Source organism: Carassius gibelio, chromosome B1 (genome assembly GCF_023724105.1).
Source record: "Carassius gibelio isolate Cgi1373 ecotype wild population from Czech Republic chromosome B1, carGib1.2-hapl.c, whole genome shotgun sequence".
In the NCBI taxonomy this organism is placed as follows: Eukaryota; Metazoa; Chordata; class Actinopteri; order Cypriniformes; family Cyprinidae; genus Carassius; species Carassius gibelio.
The window spans coordinates 6,573,421-6,594,821 of record NC_068396.1 but is presented as its reverse complement, the minus strand read 5'-3'; the positions used below and the strand labels follow the sequence as shown (position 1 = coordinate 6,594,821).

Below are 21,401 nucleotides of genomic sequence, written 5' to 3'. Positions count from 1 at the left end.
CAGCGCAAAAAAGGAGGCGTGTTCCGGCGCAAACAATCCCTGGTGCTATTTTGCTGTTCCATTAAACAATTGCGCCACTGACCAGAAAAAACCTAGTCTAAAGTCAGTGGCGCGTTGCGCGTTGTTCATTATGCTATTTTAAGGGCGCATGCTTGACCATAATGTATAGCGTGCACAACGCGCATACACTTTGCTCATGTAATCTACACAGATGCAACAGTTATTTTTGCAAATCATAAATTGTTACACTAAAAAAATATTAACACATGAGATGACGGAAATCATTGTGGTGTGCCACGAAGATGTGAAAAAATAGGCATAAATCTAGCTTTCAAATTATTCAGGCTAATTGTAGTAATTAAGGATCAGACCTGTTTGAGGTCATATATGTATATAAGGACATCTGACAAATTGGTTTGTCCGTCAAGAACCAGGAAAAAAAATCGATGAAACAATTGTGGCTATTTCCTCCCACGCCTGTTTAACCGACGCTATTTTGGGTGGGTTTCTCCCATCGCCATACAACACAACTTCTCTGTCTTTCACAGCTCTTACAAGAACATCAGTCTCCTCGGCTGTGAACCGATCCTGGCGTGCGCCTGGTAAATACGCCATAATAATAGCAATCCATAATGGAACTTGCGCACCTGCTTTTAAAGGGAATGTTGGATGACGCTCTGATTGGTTTATTTCACGTTACGCCCAAACCACACCTATGAATAATGAAGCTACTTCAGACCAACCCATTTTAGATTTGCGCCGGGCGTAAGAGCCATTTATCCCGCCGGGAAAATGGCAACAGCGCCGAGACCCGCCCACAAACTTACTTGCGCTTTGCGCTTTGACACTTGCGTTTCAGATCGTTAAAATAGGGCCCTATATGTTTAGTTTACTACAATATATCCCATAAATATCATCAGATATGTCAGCATAACATAACTGCATGATGTGATGCCATTAAAGAGCGGGTTATATTAGGTATAATATAACCAGATAAGACATAGATATTACTTATTGGACCAAAAAACAGTACACAGAATCTCGTAGATTACAATTTGCAACTTAACTAGATGTACTATTACTTCCTCTACAGTCAAAAATCTGTGTGACATATTAGACAGCAACTTGTCTTTTGAAAACCATGTTTCCCATATTACAAAAACAGCATTCTTCCCTCTTAGGAATATTATAGTCCAAAATGCAGCGGCTAGAGTCTTTACCAGGTCAAGAAATATGATCATATTATTACAGTCTCTGCACTGGCTATTAAGTTCCATATCAGTTTCAAATATTATTATTCACCTATAGGGCCCTTAATGGTTTGGGTTCCTAACTAGTCTTCTACCATGCTTCAATCCATCACACTCCCTAAGGTCAAAAAACGCTGGACTTTTGGTAGTTCCTAGGATGGCAAAGTCCACTAAAGGAGCTCCCAAACTCTGGAATAGCCTTCCTGATAATGTTCGGTTCAGACACACTCTCTCTGTTTAAATCTAGATTAAAAACACATCTCTTTCACCAAGCATTCAAATAATGCATCTCATAATTTTGGACTGCAGTTAAATCTGATCAAATGTGCATCAATTATTCTTTAGCTTGGGTTCAACTAATTCATTTTACTTAGTTGGAACAGCAGCTACGCTAATTAGGTCTTTGTTTGTTTCTCTGTTTTGCCACGGGATTTACAGAAGCTTCAGTCTGGATCCAGAACACCTGAGAAGAGATGATGCCAACCCCTCAGAGGACCTCAGATGATGCTAACCCCTGAAACAACATACAGAACTACCAAATTATGCTTTAAGTTTGATTGCATCATATAATAATTGCTGTTAATAGTGTTCATCGTCTGTTTGATTATGTCTTTAATTTATTTTTCCATACTTTTCTGCTATATGCACATAAACTGACAGTCACCACTGATAATCTACTACTAAATATTGTTGCTTTTCAACAATTTGTATCATAAAAAGCACCACACAAATAAACTTGAATTGAATTACCCTAGTAAAATGAACTGAAATAAACCTGTGGTGATGCAGTCCAGTGAAAATAGCTACACAGCGTGCTGCACTTTCAGTTCAGTGTATTCTGAGTCTTTCATATCTTGTGGATCTTGTTGAGTCAACTGCTGCTCTTTCCCTCTGATCGCACAACAGAAAGCATGATGCTGACTCCAGCTTTGCAGAGCAGATTCTGTGAGCCATTTGTTTTTTATTGTACTGGCCATATTAAACAGTCCACTAATCTCGTCCCCAGTCTGAGAATGTGACTCAAAAGGGGCATATCCTCACCAGGCTGTCCACCAACATTATTACAATATAAAGTGTACAGACTAACAGTGTATACAGATTGTGCACAATAGCTTATCCAACTTTAAGGAGACCCTCAAACAGCAGTCTCGGGCAAAACAGCTACAAGGAAAGGCCAGGAGCCAAACTATCTAAACTGCCTCAAAGTTCATCTGCAGGTTTTGCGACAGAGACTGCCCAAATTGGACTTTGAGACACAGCCAGTACTGTACTGGTGATCTTCATCCAGTGTGATCCATGGTCTTTGAGACTGATGGATGCCTACATGGGTCAAATTCCAAGTCAGAACCCTAAATGACCCCTAAATTGAAATATTGTTCCTAAGGTCATCACTGTTCCATAGAAATCTTGAAAGTAATGTTTGTTAGTCTGTATACTTTAATGTCTCAGATTTCACATTGTAGTCTTCTAATATATAAATGAAGAGGACGAAAAGTATGGGTTACCATACTTGGCCAACATATCATGTCATCACTTGAGTAACTGCACATAAATAAACAAATAAAAATTATCCATCAGTGGCAGAAAAAAAAAAAAACATATTATTATTTCTGTTCTGTCAAAACTTATTTTTTGCAACCCTGTAATGATATATATAAGATGATAGATGATAGATAGAAATCTGCACTACTGTTCTGTATCAGGACAAACTATATGAAAAAGTAATTCTTTGATATTGTATTATACTTTGCTACAAAAATATAAGTTACCCCTTCACATGGTTTTAGATTTGGCATGACACCGGCATAATTGAATAAATTAATTTTCACCTGCATTTGCAAGGTTTCATACTAATAAAACATTCTGAGCTTTATGACTTGACCTGGACGCCTGACCTTAAACCATGAATCAATAAACACAGAACAGGAGCGAACAAGTGGTGGAGCTCCAAACTACAGAGTCTATGATATATGGTTATTACAGCGAGAGGCAATAATGAACTCAATGGACTGAGAGTAATGACTCTTTTAACTATCACTCATTGACTGGCATTAAAACTTTGACACTGCCTTCACTTCTATTACCACAAGTTCAGCACATTACAGAGAGAGGGTAAAATAATCAAAAGTTTGTCACAGGAGGCAATGTGAACACCTAGAGTTGAAATCAATCCACAGATTAACCGATAATGCTTTTAATGTGTGAATTGGTTCGCACAGTCAGAAGTATGGCATTATAATCATGTTTCTGAAAGTACATTAATACATAACTAAAAAAATAATTATTATTTGGTCCAGAAAATTTACAGTTTGGAATATTTCTAAGACAAATACTTAGACAAAGACCTACTCAGCAAATCCGAACCTGAGATTACTAATCAGCACATCTGGGTTAGAGGACAACTCCAACTACTTGTTCTAATCAAGTTTTCCTACCAGGAAAAAGTTGTAGTCTAAATGTGCAATTGTCAGGCAGTTTGTATCGATTAAAAATCAATCAGTAGAAGCACCACAGATTTAATCAGGTTTGGCATAGCTATATAATATGAAACAGGTTGATGGATAAAATACACACATAGCAATTGAATACATTAAACTTTTGGTCAGCCAAAATCTACAATATAATGAAATAACCTTATTTCTGCCCTATAGGTGAAGCTCTTGCAGATAACTAATGAGATGCCACCTACAGAAATAATGTATTCAAATCATAAATGTGAGAGACTGATAGATTCTCAACATCCATATGTTGCAGTGACCTCTACGAGACTGAAAGGGAATTTCATTGAGATGGTTTGCAAATGTAGCTCAGTCTCCTGCCTACTAATGACTGCAAAAACAGTGCATTCACAAAGAGGATGTGTATTTACATATATTTAGATGGAAAGAATAGAAATGCTTTCTAGAAAAGTGGGTGCATTTGGAATTTGGAAAAAAACTAACAAACAAAAACTTTTAAGGAAGAGGTGACCACAAATTGAGATGTTAGATCAATTTGCTCATGTTAAAGGGGAAAATATATTATCTAGACTTTTCCTCCTCTACAAGACAGAAAAATCACAACTGGGATCTAAACTGTTTTTCCATGAAGCAGACTTTTGCTTTAATCTCCAGTTTCTCATGAGAAAAAGCCTGTCAGGTTTTAGAAAAGATCTCAATAAACTGTGCTAACATTTGCTAAAATCTGAAATTTTGCATAAACTCAAACATGTCTCATCAAATTCTTCCAAGACAAAACGGTCTGAGTTATGATATCTAAATGTGGATAGCATACTGTAGCTCGGACCATTACAACTCTATGTTTGGTGCACTTTTTTCCACCACAAGACCTCAAATGAATGTGTGTGTGTGTGTGTGTGTGTGTGAGAGAGAGTTATACAATTTGTGTTATGAAAAAAGCAAACAGTTATTTCTTAAACTTTTTCATGAATCTGGCCACACATCTGATTGATCACTCTTGAGCAAACAGGGAACAATCTGTTTAAAGCCCTAAAAAACATATGTGCACGAGTGAAATGTCTACTATAATGACTTGGACTATTTAAATTTTGTCTGTAAAAACTTATTCCCTCTTCTTTTGACTGTTGTCAATCAAAAAACATTCTTTCTGCCCTACACTAACAGTATAGTTACCAACAGGGGCTTGTCCTGCTGGAACTAACCAGTTGGTAATGGCATCTGGTTTCCATCTGGTAATGACAATCAAACAAAGTCTGAAAAACCTGTTTCACAGCCAGATATCTGACAGAACACCTTACAACTCTTAGCTATTAATAAATAAGGACTAAGTGTTTAACTATGTATATTACTTATGATATCCTGACATGTGAAGGCCACGATTTTGTGCTTGCTCTTGCTCTGAGCACAGACGAATGTGATTGTGTACTATTCTCCCAAACGGTTTATATTCTATGTGATGTTTTTGGAGTTTGTCCTGTCCATGGTCCGGCAAGCTGCTTATGCACACAGGAGCCTGCCTCTCATTAGGGGAGCGTAGAAGACAGGTAGATTAAAATTCATTGGTGTATGTTGTGGTAATCTCCACACATTCACAAAGCCTGGAGAAAGTGGGAGACTGCTGTCAAAACAGAAACAGACCAACACTGAGCCTGTGCCATTTATCAGCCTGCTACTACAGCCTTATCGTCTGAACCCATGGGGCCTGACTCTGACTAGCGAACAGCGAGGCGAAAGCTGCTGGGTGAGTCAGTGAGTAGTGTGAACTGTGAAACCATACACAAAATTATGGAAGTGAATGGATGACATTTAAGGCTGTAATTAATAATCTTTTTAACTTTAGCTAAGAGTTTAAAGAGTCTTAAAAATTCTCTTTTTTATATGAGCTGATTCAAACTTCCTTGGCCTACAGCTAGGGTGACCACCTGCTAATAAGCCCAAGGGAGGACAAGGGGTATGTTTCTGAGGGACAATGTGGGACACTGCCTCGCACGGCGGTGCCCCCACCCCATGGGCAGACTCACTGATAGTGGTTTACCCATTTCTAGCACATACCACCCTACATGGTATATTAATAATGCCCTATTCCCCTAAACGTGTAATTGCTGATGTATGCTCATGACAGAATTGACAAATGCACTTCCACTTTTTTACTTTACGACTTTTTTACGATTTACTTTAGCTATTTAATTTTATTTATTTTTCATTACAATTTATTCACTTTAAATACATTATAATATAAAATTATAAGATTAAAATGAATTGTAGCTGCTCAACACAACACAGCAAAAAAAAAAAAAAAAAAAAAGTCTAAACTCACAACTCCAAAGGTTCACGGAACGAGAAGGGGGAGGAAGGATGGTGAACTTGCATGTTAGTAAAGGCAGGCGCATGAAAAAAAAAACTGTTTGAAACAGGACACACCTTCTCTTTTTTAAATGATGATGGCTGTGCCGCAGAGTCTTTTTCTCCATTTTTTGAATTGGAAAGCGTGCATCTAAAAGTTCCTTCCCAGTGTGTCTGGTATGCACATGCGTGCGCTGTCATGACAACAACGAAAAAGTTGACAACAACCTAGTCAGCAGTTCAACTGAGGGGTGGGTGTGTTGACAGTTCAGTAGCGTGCTCAACTCTCAAGTAATGGTCGTTTGGCTGCCTGGGGCTCGAGGATATAGAGCAAACAACTTTTTTTTGAGCAAGGATTGATTATGCGTGACACAGTCTCAATTTGTGGGACGCATCAATTGGGCGTCAAACGCTGTGCGCGCACGTGCTACGCGGGACAGGTGGTCACCCTACCTACAGCCCTTTTTGTCTTTTGATACTGACCAGGACCCACACCCAACCACAACAAACACACAAGATACCATGCATTAGCCTGCAACCAGTCTAAATGTTAAAAGTGAACCAATTTTAAACATCTGTCTGAAACCAGCAAGCTGATAAAATATTTTCATGTTATTTTCAGTAAAAGATAAAAGGTCAATACTAAATGTATAAAATTATTAGTGTTTTTAAAGATTAAGTGATAGATTTGAGTTTTAGAAAATAGCAAAGATAACTATGGAAATATGTTCAATGAAATATCCATATCCATATCAAAAATGATTATCCTCTAGTGTTTCAGAAGAGATCAAAAGTCAGAGATATCAAGTTTCAAGTTTTAGGTCTATATATATATATATATATATATACTGTATATTAGGGGTTTTTTTTTTTAACGTTTTTGAAAGAAGTCACATATTCTCACCAAGGCATATCACATATTCTCACCAAGTCACATATTCTCACCAAGGAATATGTGGCTTCTTTCAAAAATGTTAAAAATAAAAAAGTATTTTTGACCCTAGTGTTGTCACATCCACACAAGGAGAGGAGGAGATGGGTAAGTGTTTACGTGAAGCTTTATTAACATAGGACTATTAACAGAGCAAGTAAGTGTGGTCACAGACGATGAATCTTCAAGCACTGATCAAATAGGTGAGTTCAAGCACAAGGCTAGGCCAGACAACAAAGAGTCACTTCCCTTAATCGCTGTGTCTGAATCTCCACAGAGTCACAATATGATCCACAAGAAGCAGGCAGAAGATCCATAAGAGCGTCCATGCAATCTCGATTCCAGCCGGTGAGTGAATGAGTGAGGTGAGTATTTAAGGGTGTGGTAATTGCTGGTGCAGGTGCAGGTAATCAGTATTCAGGTGACGGTTCACGTGAGCGGTGCAGGGGAGATTGAGTGGATGGTGACTGGCAATGGTGACTGGGGCTGAGGGAACGAGCTGAGGGTGTGACACTACCCCCCCCCCCCCACGGGTGACTCCAGGCATCCTAGAGCGGCGACGGGGACGACCACGACCTCTGGGAGCCGGGCGGTCTGGGTGTTGTCGGTGGAAATCTTCGAGGAGAGCCGGATCCAGGATGTCATTGCGTGGTACCCACGACCTCTCTTCGGGACCGAACCCCTCCCAATCTATGAGGTATTCCAGGTGGCCGTCCCGCCGCCGGGAGTCGAGGATCTCTTGGACCTGGTAGATGTTGTCTCCGAGGATCTCGGGTTGGTCTGGAGGGGGAGGCGGTTCTGGTTCTGTGGAGGAAGGAGAAACTGGATCAGTGTGACGTTTTAACAGTGAGACGTGAAACGTGGGTGAGATCCGGTAGCGTGGTGGTAGGTCCAGGCGGTAGGTGACGGGATTTATCTGAGAATGGATGGTGAACGGCCCTATGTAGCGGGGACTCAGCTTTTTGCAGGGCAGTCGGAGGCGGATATCCCGAGTGGAGAGCCAAACCTTGTCTCCAGGTAGATAGACGGGATTAGGCGATCTGCGTCGGTTAGCGGTCTCTGTATGCCTCCGAACTGCCCGTTGGAGATGGACGTGAGCTGAGTCCCACACCCTCTCGCTCTCCTGGAACCAGTGATCTACCGCGGGCACTTCAGAGACTTCTCCTGACCAGGGAAACAGCGGTGGTTGATAGCCTAAAACACATTGAAAAGGGGTTAAGCCTGTAGTGGTTTGGCGAAGGGAGTTTTGGGCATACTCAGCCCACGGCAGATACTGGCTCCAGGTATCCTGGTGTTGGGAGCAGTAAGTACGGAGGTACCGTGAGATCTCTTGAATCTTCCGCTCGGTCTGGCCGTTGGTCTGAGGATGATATCCAGAAGATAAACTGACGGATGTTCCGAGGAGTTGGAAGAACGCTCGCCAGACCCTGGAGACAAACTGAGGTCCTCTGTCCGAGACAATGTCCTCTGGAGTGCCATAATTCCGGAACACGTTGGTGAAGAGGGCTTCGGCGGTCTCGAACGCTGTGGGAAGACCCTTTAGTGGGATTAGTTTGCAGAATTTAGAGAAACGATCAACAACAACTAGAATGGTAGTATACCCCCTTGAGGGGGGAAGGTCAGTGGCGAAATCTACCCCTAGATGGGTCCAGGGTCGGCGAGGAATGGGCAGTGGTTGTAATTTACCCACGGGAAGTTGACGAGGTGTGGTGGTAACGGCGCAGACCGAGCATCCGAGGATGTACCGGGTAACGTCACGAACCATGTTAGGCCACCAGTACTTCTGCTGGATGAGCGAGAGGGTTCGCCTGCTGCCAGGGTGTCCTGAGCCAGGTGACGTGTGCATACTTTCCAGTAGGGGGAGTCGCTGGTTGGTGGGCACGTACATTAGACCCGTGGGTACCTCCGGAGGTGCAGGCTCCTCGAGGGTGGCGGCTCGGATTTCCTCGTCGATCTGCCAGAGAATAGGCGCGAGGAAAACGGAGGGTGGTAGAATTGAATCAGGCTTGTTGGTGTCTGGATCTGGTGAGTACATACGGGACAGGGCATCTGCTTAAGTGTTCTTGTGACCTGGTTGATACGTGATCTGGAAATTAAAGCGAGCAAAGAAGAGTGACCACCGAGCCTGACGAGCATTGAGTCTTTTGGCATTCTGCAGATATTGGAGATTTTTGTGGTCGGTGACAACAGTGAATGGGAACTGAGCTCCCTCTAGCCAGTGCCGCCACTCCTCAAGGGCGAGTTTAATGGCCAACAACTCACGGTCTCCGATTCCATAATTGCATTCGGCAGGAGAGAGTTTCTTAGAGAAGTACGCACACGGATGGAGTGAGCAAGGTTCACCAGACCTTTGGGATAGCACGGCTCCAATGCCGTGATTGGCCGCATCCACCTCTACGACGAACGGTTTGGACGGGTCAGGATGTCGAAGAACGGGCGCTGAGGTGAAGAGGTGTTTAAGATGGCTGAAGGCTTCTCGAGCTTGGGGTGTCCAGCGCAGCCGGCGCTGACCTCCTTTTAGGAGGGATGTTAGAGGAGCAGAGTGCAGGCTGTAGTTCTTGATAAAGCGCCGATAGAAATTGGCAAAGCCAAGGAAACGCTGGAGTTCTTTCACCGTTGTGGGCTCCGCCCAGTTGGTCACAGCATCTACTTTGGCTGACTCCATCTGAACTCCCTCCGCAGAGATCACGTATCCGAGGAAGGAGACGGTAGTGCAGTGAAACTCACACTTCTCAGCTTTTAGGTAGAGGTGGTGGTCTCGGAGTCGTTGTAAGACGTGGCGGACATGGGTTTGGTGTTCTTCTATGTTCCGGGAGTAGATCAGGATATCGTCTATGTAGACAATGACGAATTGGTGGAGATAATCACGGAATATTTCGTTCATGAAACTCTGGAAGATGGATGGACTGTTAGCAAGCCCATAGGGCATAACCTGATATTCGTAGTGCCCGGCAGGGGTGATGAAAGCAGTCTTCCACTCGTCTCCCTCTCGGATACGGATCAGATTGTAGGCACTGCGGAGGTCGAGTTTGGTGAACACCTTGGCTTCACGCAGTTCCTCCAGTGCCGCCGGAACGAGTGGTAATGGGTAGGCGAACTTGACGGTGGCGTCATTTAGCACTCGATAGTCGATGCATGGTCGAAGTCCGCCATCCTTTTTGGGGACGAAGAAGAAACTGGATGCAGCTGGAGATGTGGATGGTCTGATGAACCCCTGATCGAGAGCCTCCTGGATGTATTCCTCCATCGCCACCTGCTCAGGACGGGAGAGTGGATATATTTTCCCATGTGGTAGCTTGGCACCTGGCAGCAGGTCGATACAACAGTCCCAGGGCCGATGCGGTGGTAATCGGGTGGCTTGTTCCTTGCTGAACACATCGGAGTAGGAGGAGTAAAGGGCAGGTCTTCCTATGGAGGTGGAGTGCAATTGAAGGTGCGGTGGCTCGGACTGTGAACTCTGGACTGGTGAACGGTGAATGTGACTCTGGCATCCCGGATCCCATGCCTGGATCTCCCCCGTGCTCCAGTTGATTTGTGGGTTATGTTGGGCCAGCCACGGCCTACCCAGGACGACGTCAACGGTAGCGCGAGGAAGTACGAGGAGGGCCAGTTGTTCCCGGTGTCCGTGGGGCAGAACGAGTTCCAGCTCGTGTGTCCTTCTGGTTATTTTGCCTCCCCCTAACGGTGATCCTTGGATGGTAGTGATACGGTAGGTGGTCTCGTTCTGGGTGATGGGTATACGGTGCTTGGTTACAAAGTGAGATGAGATGAAGTTGCTTGCGGCTCCGGAATCCACCAGGACATGGATGGAAAGATTGCGTGAGTTAATGGTTATCTGGGCTTTGGTATGAGGTATGTGAGATACAGATGGGGTAATGGAAACTGTACTCACCATTGGGCGAGGCGGACGGACCGGGCAGGCGTGGATCAGGTGAGTGGCCTCGCCACAGTATAAACACAGCCGCTGCTGGATGCGGCGTCTCCGTTCGGAGGCATCTAGGCGGTAGGAGTCGGTGATCATGGGTTCCTCCTGGTTTCGTTGAGGCGAGGGCGTTCTGGCTGATGGAGAGATGGTATATGGAGCCGGGGAGGCACAAGCCGAGAGGTGCTGAGCAACATTTATAGTTTTTTTTTTTTTGAATGTCTCGAGATTGACATTATCGTCGTAAATGACCATTTGCTTTCTGATCTGGGGCTTTAAACCTTTACGGTATGCAGCTAGCAGGGCAGTTTGGTTCCAACCACTGGTGGCGGCTAATGTCCGGAAACGGAGAGTGTAGTCGTGAATTTCCGTGGCTCCCTGGCGGAGATTTAAGAGTTCATCATGGGTTGAAAGAGGAGTTAGAGCCACCCCGAACACTTCCTGGAGGTGGGTGGCGAAGGCATCGAATGAGGATAGAACCGGACTCTGGGAGTTCCAAAGAGCCTCTGCCCATTGGAGCGCTCGTCCGGTGAGGAGAGATATCACAAAGGCGACTTTGGTGGCCTCATTGGAGAATTTACTGGTATTCGCGTTGACGAACAGTGAGCACTGCAGAATAAACCCACTGCAGCCACTCGGTTCACCCGCATAGCACGCGGGACGTGCAAGGGGCGTGCTGTTGGTGGTGGAAGCACTAGTTTCGGTGGGTGGTGAAACTGACTGTATTACTTGGCGGAGGGCAGTCACCATTTCGGTGAACGGGTCCGAAGCCGCTCCCTGAGCAGCAGCGTTAACATCCATGGGAGATATGAAGTTCTGTTTTTTTGGGGCTGGAATCCTGTCACATCCACACAAGGAGAGGAGGAGATGGGTAAGTGTTTACGTGAAGCTTTATTAACATAGGACTATTAACAGAGCAAGTAAGTGTGGTCACAGACGATGAATCTTCAAGCACTGATCAAATAGGTGAGTTCAAGCACAAGGCTAGGCCAGACAACAAAGAGTCACTTCCCTTAATCGCTGTGTCTGAATCTCCACAGAGTCACAATATGATCCACAAGAAGCAGGCAGAAGATCCATAAGAGCGTCCATGCAATCTCGATTCCAGCCGGTGAGTGAATGAGTGAGGTGAGTATTTAAGGGTGTGGTAATTGCTGGTGCAGGTGCAGGTAATCAGTATTCAGGTGACGGTTCACGTGAGCGGTGCAGGGGAGATTGAGTGGATGGTGACTGGCAATGGTGACTGGGGCTGAGGGAACGAGCTGAGGGTGTGACAAGTGTGTGGTGTCAACAACCCTTTCAATTCTTTTACAGTAGATGAAAAAAAAAAAAAAAAGTTGAAACTCCTCTCTCCTTAGCTATGAAAGCATAACTCTGGATCAATTATGGTTTCCGCTGTGGCTTGTCCTCACAAGTTGGTCTGGTTTTGAGAGAAATAACAGAACTGCAAGCATTATTCAGTATTCAGTTTTATTCAGTATTTCACTCATGGATTCATCTGAAACCATCTGAAAACCTGGAGAGGCTATGAATGACTATGCTAGACTCTATATCAAAGAGCAGTTTAAAAGCAGAAATAAAGTAAAACATAAAAAGGTAAAAAAAGTCAAGTAAGGACATTTTGTGGATCAGTTTGTGTAGATAAATAAGACAATTTCACTGCATTGCTCCGGACCTTGAGTAAAGAACTGAAATATTTATGGGATGGCCATGGACGAATTTACTTTTTTTTTTTTTTTTGCCAGTCATCAAGGTTGATGTTGGCTTTTGCATAAACAGTTTTCATAGCCATTCAATAACAAGTAAACCCCAACCTTCAACCAAAGTTCCCAAAGGCATCTGAATTTACTACTCTCTTAATAAAAAAATGTGTGCCCTTTTTGTTGTAGGATGGTTACATCACTCAATACATGTTGCATTTGCTAGTGCATAACCTCATGGAAATATACAATAAAAATGCAGTTTTTTTTATTCCTATTTAAATCCATTCCAACTGACCCCAAACCAGACAAATGCAGTTCTGTCATGACAACTTTTTTTTGCATGGTAATGTACAGTACCTTACAATATGAACATATTTGGTCTTCGCGGAGTAATAGATCTGCTACACTGCTGCTACTGCTACTGCCAACACATCCACATCATGCTGCTGAGAGCATGTAAATAATACTGGTGCTGCACATACAACGTATGTGTCACACCTGGACTCATTTAGTGTGTTTTTGCCCGTGACCCAGTTTGTGTCTTTCCGTGTTTGGTTTGATTAGTTCCCAGGTGTGTCTATTCTATTCCTCATGTGTTCCATGTCCCTGTTAATTTAGTCATGCCATCCACCTGTGTTTCCCCAATTATCCTTTTGTACATAAGCCTTGTCTTTTCAGTTCTGTTTTGTCGGGTCTCCTCACTTGTGACTACTCACTCACTTACGTGTGTCTATCCCTGTGCTCCATGAGTTGTATATATTAAAAGCCTTATTTCGTTTATCCTCGGCTCCGTATTCCTTCAGGCAGCGTAAAACCGTGACAGAAGACCCGACCTAAAAAAGAAAGTTTAAAACTGCGTGTTTTTCCCTCCGTTTTGCTTTCGTTTTTTCACAGTCTTTTCTTTTCTTAGTGTCTATGGATCCCCTCTATCGTCCCGAATTCCTCATCCTCCTGCTGAAGCAGGAAGGACGTTCTCTCGAGGACCATACCAGACAGTTTCTTCTATTAGCTAATGCCACCAGCTACCCGGACGACGCGCTCTGCACCTTCTACAACACCAGCCTGAACTCCAAGTGCAGAGCGTTGTCGCCCGAAGATGGTCCTCGGGAGGATTTCGCCGCATTCGTGGAGTGGACTCTGGCAAGAAATGGCTCACCTTTCACCGTCTGCCCGATAGAGGATCTCGCCAGTCCCACTCCCGACCCAGAGACCAGCCAGCCACCACCCCGCCACACGGAGCCAGAGCCCACCGCAGCCGCAGAGCCCGAGCCATTCACCGACAGGGAGCCGGATCTCGAGAGCGCGACTGACCAGGTGTGTGAGCCGGCAACACCGTGCATCGTGGGAGTCCTCGTGGAGATCGAGGGCGTGGAGGAAAGCCCTGCCCACACTCCTGCGACTGAGGGTGAGCTGCATGCAGTCTCTGAAGGTCATATGGAGCAAGTTCTGGATCTGATGGACTGGTCTATGGAGGTAATCCCTAATATTCCTGTTCCCCCGCTGGTTCCGTCCAGCCCTGATTCCCCTGTATACCCTCTCAGTCTCCCACTCCTACCTCCTCCAGTCATTTCCTCTGCTCCATCTCCGCTGGTTCCGCCCAGCCCTGAGTTCTCTGTTTCTCCGCTGGTTCCGCCCAGCCCTGAGTCTTCTGTTTCTCCGCTGGTTCCGCCCAGCCCTGAGTTCTCTGTTTCTCCGCTGGTTCCGCCCAGCCCTGAGTCTTCTGTTTCTCCGCTGGTTCCGCCCAGCCCTGGTTCCGCCAAGCCCTGAGTTTTCTGTGTCTCCGCTGGTTCCGCCCAGCCCTGAATCTTCTGTGGTCCCTGTCTGCTGGCCCCCTCCTGGGAGTCCGTCCTCCACCGGAACCTCCTCCCAAGTTCCCACCCACGCCTCCCTCTGTTTCTACGGTGCGAGGACGCACCTACTGGGAGGGGGGAGTACTGTCACACCTGGACTCATTTAGTGTGTTTTTGCCCGTGACCCAGTTTGTGTCTTTCCGTGTTTGGTTTGATTAGTTCTCAGGTGTCTATTCTATTCCTCATGTGTTCCATGTCCCTGTTAATTTAGTCATGCCATCCACCTGTGTTTCCCCAATTATCCTTTCGTACATAAGCCTTGTCTTTTCAGTTCTGTTTTGTCGGGTCTCCTCACTTGTGACTACTCACTCACTTACGTGTGTCTATCCCTGTGCTCCATGAGTTGTATATATTAAAAGCCTTATTTCGTTTATCCTCGGCTCCGTATTCCTTCAGGCAGCGTAAAACCGTGACAGTATGTGAATAATCCCCATAGCACACATGATTACCCCGTAGCAGATCTATACAGGTGGAGCTGGGAAAGGTGGAGGATTTCTGAAGTGCGCTGCTACTGCTACAGCAAACACTGCCAGGTATTACATTTTTTAGCAGCGAGCTCATAGGTTACCAATACAGTAGAGAACCAATCAGCTGTGCCATGTGATAATGATGTCATTAAGTCATATCGAGTTAGATCGATCGGACTGCACCATCTAGAGTTTCATGCCAAAACTTTATATGCATCTTATTACACATATATTATATATTAGTACACCTTTTAGTACATACATTCAGTACACCTTGATAGCAATAACTCACAAGTAAAGCATGTGGGAAAAATTGTATTGGGAGTTTGGAGTCCAAAAAATGCACCGTGCTCTATGCCCCATGCTCGGCTGGCTGCTTTCATGTGTGGGTGCTTGGACCGATGATTATATCCCTGACAGCTGTCTATAGCCTGTGCTTTGTGAGAAAATCACAGGGTATCACTGATCCACATTAACCTTGGTCACTGACTTCCCTATTGTAAACCTGTCCAGATTTGGAGCACTCTGTGCTTTAGGGCATTAGTGTGTTGAAGAGAGAAGTTGGAAGGAGGTCATGGTCCTATTTCACACATTGGTGAGACAACAATAGCATCGATTCTTTCAAAGTTTCATTTTTTTAAGATGTACAACAAATGAAAGCTTTCACATTCCCCGTGGAATAGAACATATATCTCATAAAACAGTCTATTGTATTTTCTGGTTTATTTTTCTGCATTTTACTGGTTGTCTTTTGACAGTGTTCTATGCATATTGCATGAAGATTGAAGGATGTCGCATGGATTGTGTCACCTTTGTCGCCATGCACTCTTTGATAATCCTGTGGTTAAAGCAGTGTCATTGTATAAAAATAAATGAGTTAGCGCTGAAAGGGCACAAGATGAAAAGCAAGGTCACAACAGCAGAAATTAACCAGTTCAGATATTTTTTCTTTTTCCACTCGTTGAGCTTGGCTGAAGTAAGAGCAGCAAGGGTAATAGTTTTTAAGCATGCATTCAAAATATATTAAATAACATCTTGTAAAAGCCTACATCATGTTCTGATCCCCCAGAGGACAAGAGAATTAATGGAGCTCACGGTTATGTTTCATTGAACAGCTTTGTCTCATGTATTCTCCAAATGTTTGGGAAATAAAGATAGCTATACATGAGCGAACTAGTGACAGATTGAATATAATAAATGTGTAAAACATAGCTCAGATAAATTGATAGAGAGAATTTGATGCAAAATATGAGTTGAAATTGAAACCTCAGACTTTTGATTGACATCTTGGCAATCTGAGAACTACTGATATCTCTTGACATCTCAGTCTCAGATGTCACAGCCATGGACCACCGGCTGAATTTCTGATGCATTTGGCACACAAATTTGGTTTTGAAATCATCTGATAGTATTTTCAGGAGACACGTGTCACGTTCTTTAATGGTCCAAACACAAACAATACGCCAAACCCCCTCATGGATGAAGAAGCCATTACATTAACATGACAATAATCAGAATCAACTTAATTATGGATTTTCAAAATATTAGATATTTGAGTTATAAGAGTTTTCATTCAGGATACAGTGGATTCGACCTTGTTAATGAGTGAATCACTGATTAATTTATTCAACCAATTCGTTCAAAATAGCTGATTCATTCAATAACTAAACACTGTGCTCAGAGATGCAAAACATTGCTGTGATCTTTGTTTGGAACTATATGCTAGCAAAATTGAGAAAAAAACAAGCAATGTGATGTCTAAAATATAAGTCACTTGTTGCTTTACTTAACTTGTATAAAATGATTGTTAAATGTGTTCATGCATCTGCAAAAAGCAAAACAACAACAACAAAAAACGGTACTCTTTGTGTTATATACATTAAGTTATCTATGCCTACATTAAATTATATAAATATCAAAAGCATACAGAAGCATTTTTCCCCATCTACAATTTAGAATGCCTGGAATATTGAATTTGAATAGATTAATAAATCAATGTGCATGCACTCTGTGTGTGATTTGGTGCTATAGCCTACTTGATAACGTCAGATTGTACATCATTACAACAACACTAACCATATTATCGCAGACGATGCTGTATTGGACACCTCTGACATCCACGGGTCAAACCTGCTTTTCTGCAGTCTGTGTTTTTTGATTACTTTGTAGTAAGTAACAAATATACTTAGGAGAAAATGTATCGGCATAAAAGTATACATTTTAGTAAATGAAGTGGAGTAAAAGTAAAAGATGGCTGAAATATAAAAATTCAAGTTAAGTACAGTTACTCCGAAAAAATACTTATGTACTGTAACTAAGTATTTTTACTTTGTTACATTACACCACTGGCTAAACATTTTTTGAAAGTGATATTAATTATTCAGAAGTTTGCATTTAGATAATCAAGTGAGACCTAGAAAAAAGAAGCAGCATTTAAAAAAAAAGTTCTGCATAAGTTAGAAAGCGAAATCACTGTTCCAAATACAGTTTAGCTCTGTCCACTTTAGTACTTCTCAGTTAGCTCGTAGCTCACAGAAAGACCAGAAAGTAATGTTTCCCAAAGTCAACCTGGGACACTCTTTCCTGTGTTTTTCTTTAGTATCAGAAGTACTGAAAGGAACTTTGTCTCGGGCGATGGCACCTGCTCCATATGTGATGCTGACAGATGTGTGCAGTAATTAAGCTGCCAGAGGTGTCTTCTCATTATTCTGCTGCTTTCCCATGAGGCCTTTGAGTGTTTCTACAGGGTATGTGCATGATGTGTGTGTGACTCTAAGTGCCACATGTGTATTATAATAATTATTTGGCAGCCCTCAACTATTAACTGTAAAAGCAAAGTCATGAAGATTTATTATAAATCAAGTAAGATAAATTTAAACTTAACTTCATGGAACGTCACTGTTTACAATTGTAAACACAGAAAAGCATGCTGCAACCGCATCGATATAGATCTCTTATAAATAGTAATCCGTTGCTGTTTACAAATTACATGATGAAAATTGTAGTCAGTAACTTCATCTGGATTGAACAAATTTGGCTACTTTGATTAGTTTGGACCTTTGGACAATCATAAATCATTCAAAAACATTCTTACGTTATTGGACTAACAACTGCAAGTACTATATCTTGGATATTGCTTTTACACAGTAGCTCAGGAACTTGTGTTCTAGACAAAATGTTGCCAGTTTTTCCCATAAAAAATTAATTTGCAGAAAGGGTAACTAATCAAGAATAAAGCATGTTTTTATATACTATATATGCATACTGTCATTGTTCGCTTTGAAAAAATATGTAACAAGGATTTAGCATATGCTTTTATTAAACCCACTTACAAGTGAAGAGGTGCTGCAACATAAGTGATAAAAAAAGTAATCTTATTCTCCACTCTCACTCTTGCGTAGGTGTAATACCTCAATTACTGCAGTGCAGGACAGAGGATTATGGACTCTAGTCCTGCTGATGCTTTAGTTCCGCAGGTCGACTGTTGCTAATCAATTGAAGAACAGGATTCAATTCATTACACCCGACCCAAATGCTGCGCGCACACACAGTGTAGCTCAGAAAAAAAAGAAAAAGAAAAAGAAAAGAAAAGAAAAGAAAAGAAAAAGGTCTCTCTTTCTAACATATAATAAGGGAACTTTAAGTATCGCCATTGTTTCAATTTTTTTTTCTAAAATCATTGATAATAATAGTTTTATATTATTTTTTTAATCAGTTTTTATTGTAATATTTTCAATTTTTCGTTTAAATTAAAACTTAAGTATTTTTTTATATATGCATCTATCTATCTATCTATCTATCTATCTATCTATCTATCTATATATATATATATATATATATATATATATATATATATATAATTTATTCATATTTTATTTTTGATTTAGCTTTAGTTATTTCAGTATGTCAAGTTAAACTAAACGAAAATAAGACATTTACAGTAGCCTTGACAACTACAGTAACTAAAATAAAGAGTAAGTTATATTAAATTCAATATTTTAATTAATTAACAAATTCTATTTCTATCTTTCTACTTTCAAACTTTCTATTGCTGCTGTTTCAGTTTCCAAAAAAATAATAATAAAAAAAAAAAAAAAAATAATAATAATAATAAGCACAAGCATTGAAAATAATAAGAAATATTTTGTGAACAAAATAAAAATGAAGTAAAATTCTCCATATGCTCTCTATTTAAAGTAAAAATAAATAATAATAATAATGATAATAATAATAATAATAATAATATTAATAATAACTGTCATTTATGATTCTATGACTGAGGCATCCTCACTTATCAGCATGGGACTATTCTGACATGTCATTAATTTTTGTTTGTTTGTCTGAATCATAGTTTATTACAGCTCTTTTGTCCTTTGTCATTCTGAAGGGATGAGTGGTCACTCTCCTCTCATAGAATTTACGAGCCGTTTCTCTTTTGCTCATTTATGCACAATTTCTCGTTCATAAAGCATGTGCATGAGGAGTGTGGATCAATTTATGACTGAGACTGACAGAATCCTCAATACTGCAGATTTACAGCAGGCCCCAATGTGTCCTGTTATTCAGGCATCGCCATTATCTCAAACTGCTTTTAAATCTGGATTTGACCTTCTGATATTCTATTCCCTGTAGTTCTACAAGGCCAGGTAGTTTGACACAATAAGCCTGTGCTGATTTCTCCCACGGAATGGAAAAACAAAGAAAAGTTTGATATAAAATATAACAGTTCAATGGATTTTCTAATGTTTTTGTTGTTGAGCAGGTAGCATGGGACTACTGGTTCAGATATCATTACTTGCTTCCCTCGATGCTCCTCGAACTATTGTCATAATGTTCATGGGAGGAACATCTGACTCAAATTGCTCCAAGGAAACTGACACCACACTGACTGCACACATTCCCCTCACAAAACACAAAACACCCTCTTCTATGAACTATGCTTACTCCTCCCATGCTAAAGTTGCTGAGGTTTGTTCTCATCTCTTTCTCTAAGTACACTTGCACCATATAATATATGACCAATGGTCATAGTGATGCTCATCCATCCAATGAATTTGACTCTCTATATTAGGGGTGTAAACATATGAATGCATCACAATATATTGATTTGACAGTGAATAGAAAAATGGCAGCAAATAAAATTGCATGTACTTCTACATTGTGTTTTCGGCATATTTTTGAACTTTATTAACAAAAGCAAACATTTGTCCTACGTTGCAAACACCATTATATTATTTTGGGGTCTATCATATACAGTACACACAGTTATACAAAACCCAAAGCTCTTCTTAGATGAGCTCATTTAACATGTATATTGTTTTACTGTAAGCATTTGCGATAGTGAATCAAAAAGGCCTTCCCCATTGTTGCAACATTATAAAAGTCTTTACTGCCAGTTATCATTAAAGTAATTAATACTTCTTGTATAAAAGTCAGAATAACTCACTCCAAACCTACATAGTATACATTGAAAAATAAATGAATGTAAAGTGCTATATGTGGACATGACCACTCTTTGCTCTGTGCATAATGAAAAATTAAAACAGTAAATTAAAAAGTTATTTTAATACAATATAAGCTATTTCAGAAGCACTTCAAGACTTTAAAAAGACAAAGTTTGCCAACAAACACACAAACTTTCAACTTGTGTTTCAACCTTTTGTTTCCGCAGCAAGGTCTTTTAAAACATGAGGTACCTGCTGTTTTCAAAAGCAGAAATCCAGTCATGTAAAAAGACCCTTTGTGACACTAAACACAAAAAAAAAAAAAAAAAAAAAAAAAAGTGGCAATACAGATCGAGAAAGGTAAATCAGTTCTCCAGGGCTGAAAATAGTGAAAAGAATCGTCTAACCTTCCCGTTCGCCCACTCAAACCTATCAAGCAAGTGTCCTGTTCAAAAGGGGCAGCCGTTCCTGCTCACCTTGTGTCTGTTTTTCTCCGTATCCCTCCTCTTTTCAAGGATGAAGAAGAACATGGGGGTGGCTTTCAAAAGAAACACTCACTTCACACCTCAAAGATATGTAACAGCTCACTTAAAGACTTTTCTTTTCCCTTTCGCCTTTTCCCTCCAACGCTTTTGCTTGTGCATATTTGATGCTATTCCCTGCAGAAAAGTCAAGGATGCAAAACATTTGGCTGCAGGTGACGGTGAGTAGATTTATCTTATTTCACCTCCGCATTTTTCCTAGAAAATCAAATGGCAACAGCCTCAGTCATAAACATAAAGAAGTAAACCCCAGAATGCTTAAAAGATTGCACACATATGGAACCGAAACAGGTGCCAGACCGGGAACACAGGTAGGCAATGGGAGGGGGAGTTTAAAGAGCACAGAGATATGCATTGAGAGACACAGATGAGTGCTGATAGAGAAGGCCTTGATGTGTTGGTGATGAAGGTGAGGCTGAGTACACTGAGCACAGCTCCATTCATCTTGCCTCCACAGCAGACAGACTGCAGTAATAACTCCCCAGAGAAC

At 41.7% G+C, this 21,401-nt stretch overlaps 2 protein-coding genes across 2 annotated transcripts in view; both read right to left on the bottom strand.

The window, feature by feature from the left end:
• The window catches only part of LOC127948436 (receptor tyrosine-protein kinase erbB-4), a 158,851-nt gene that overhangs the window by 75,350 nt on the left and 62,100 nt on the right, over positions 1-21,401 (bottom strand). The gene's annotated exons all lie outside the window — the stretch shown is intronic.
• Positions 7,063-8,566, bottom strand: LOC127948437 (uncharacterized). The gene is made up of 2 exons (XM_052544873.1): positions 8,303-8,566; positions 7,063-8,177 (listed from the first exon to the last, which is right to left on the bottom strand). The coding sequence occupies exons 1-2, from the start codon at positions 8,460-8,462 to the stop codon at positions 7,357-7,359; spliced, it is 981 nt and encodes a 326-aa protein (XP_052400833.1). The 5' UTR covers positions 8,463-8,566; the 3' UTR covers positions 7,063-7,356.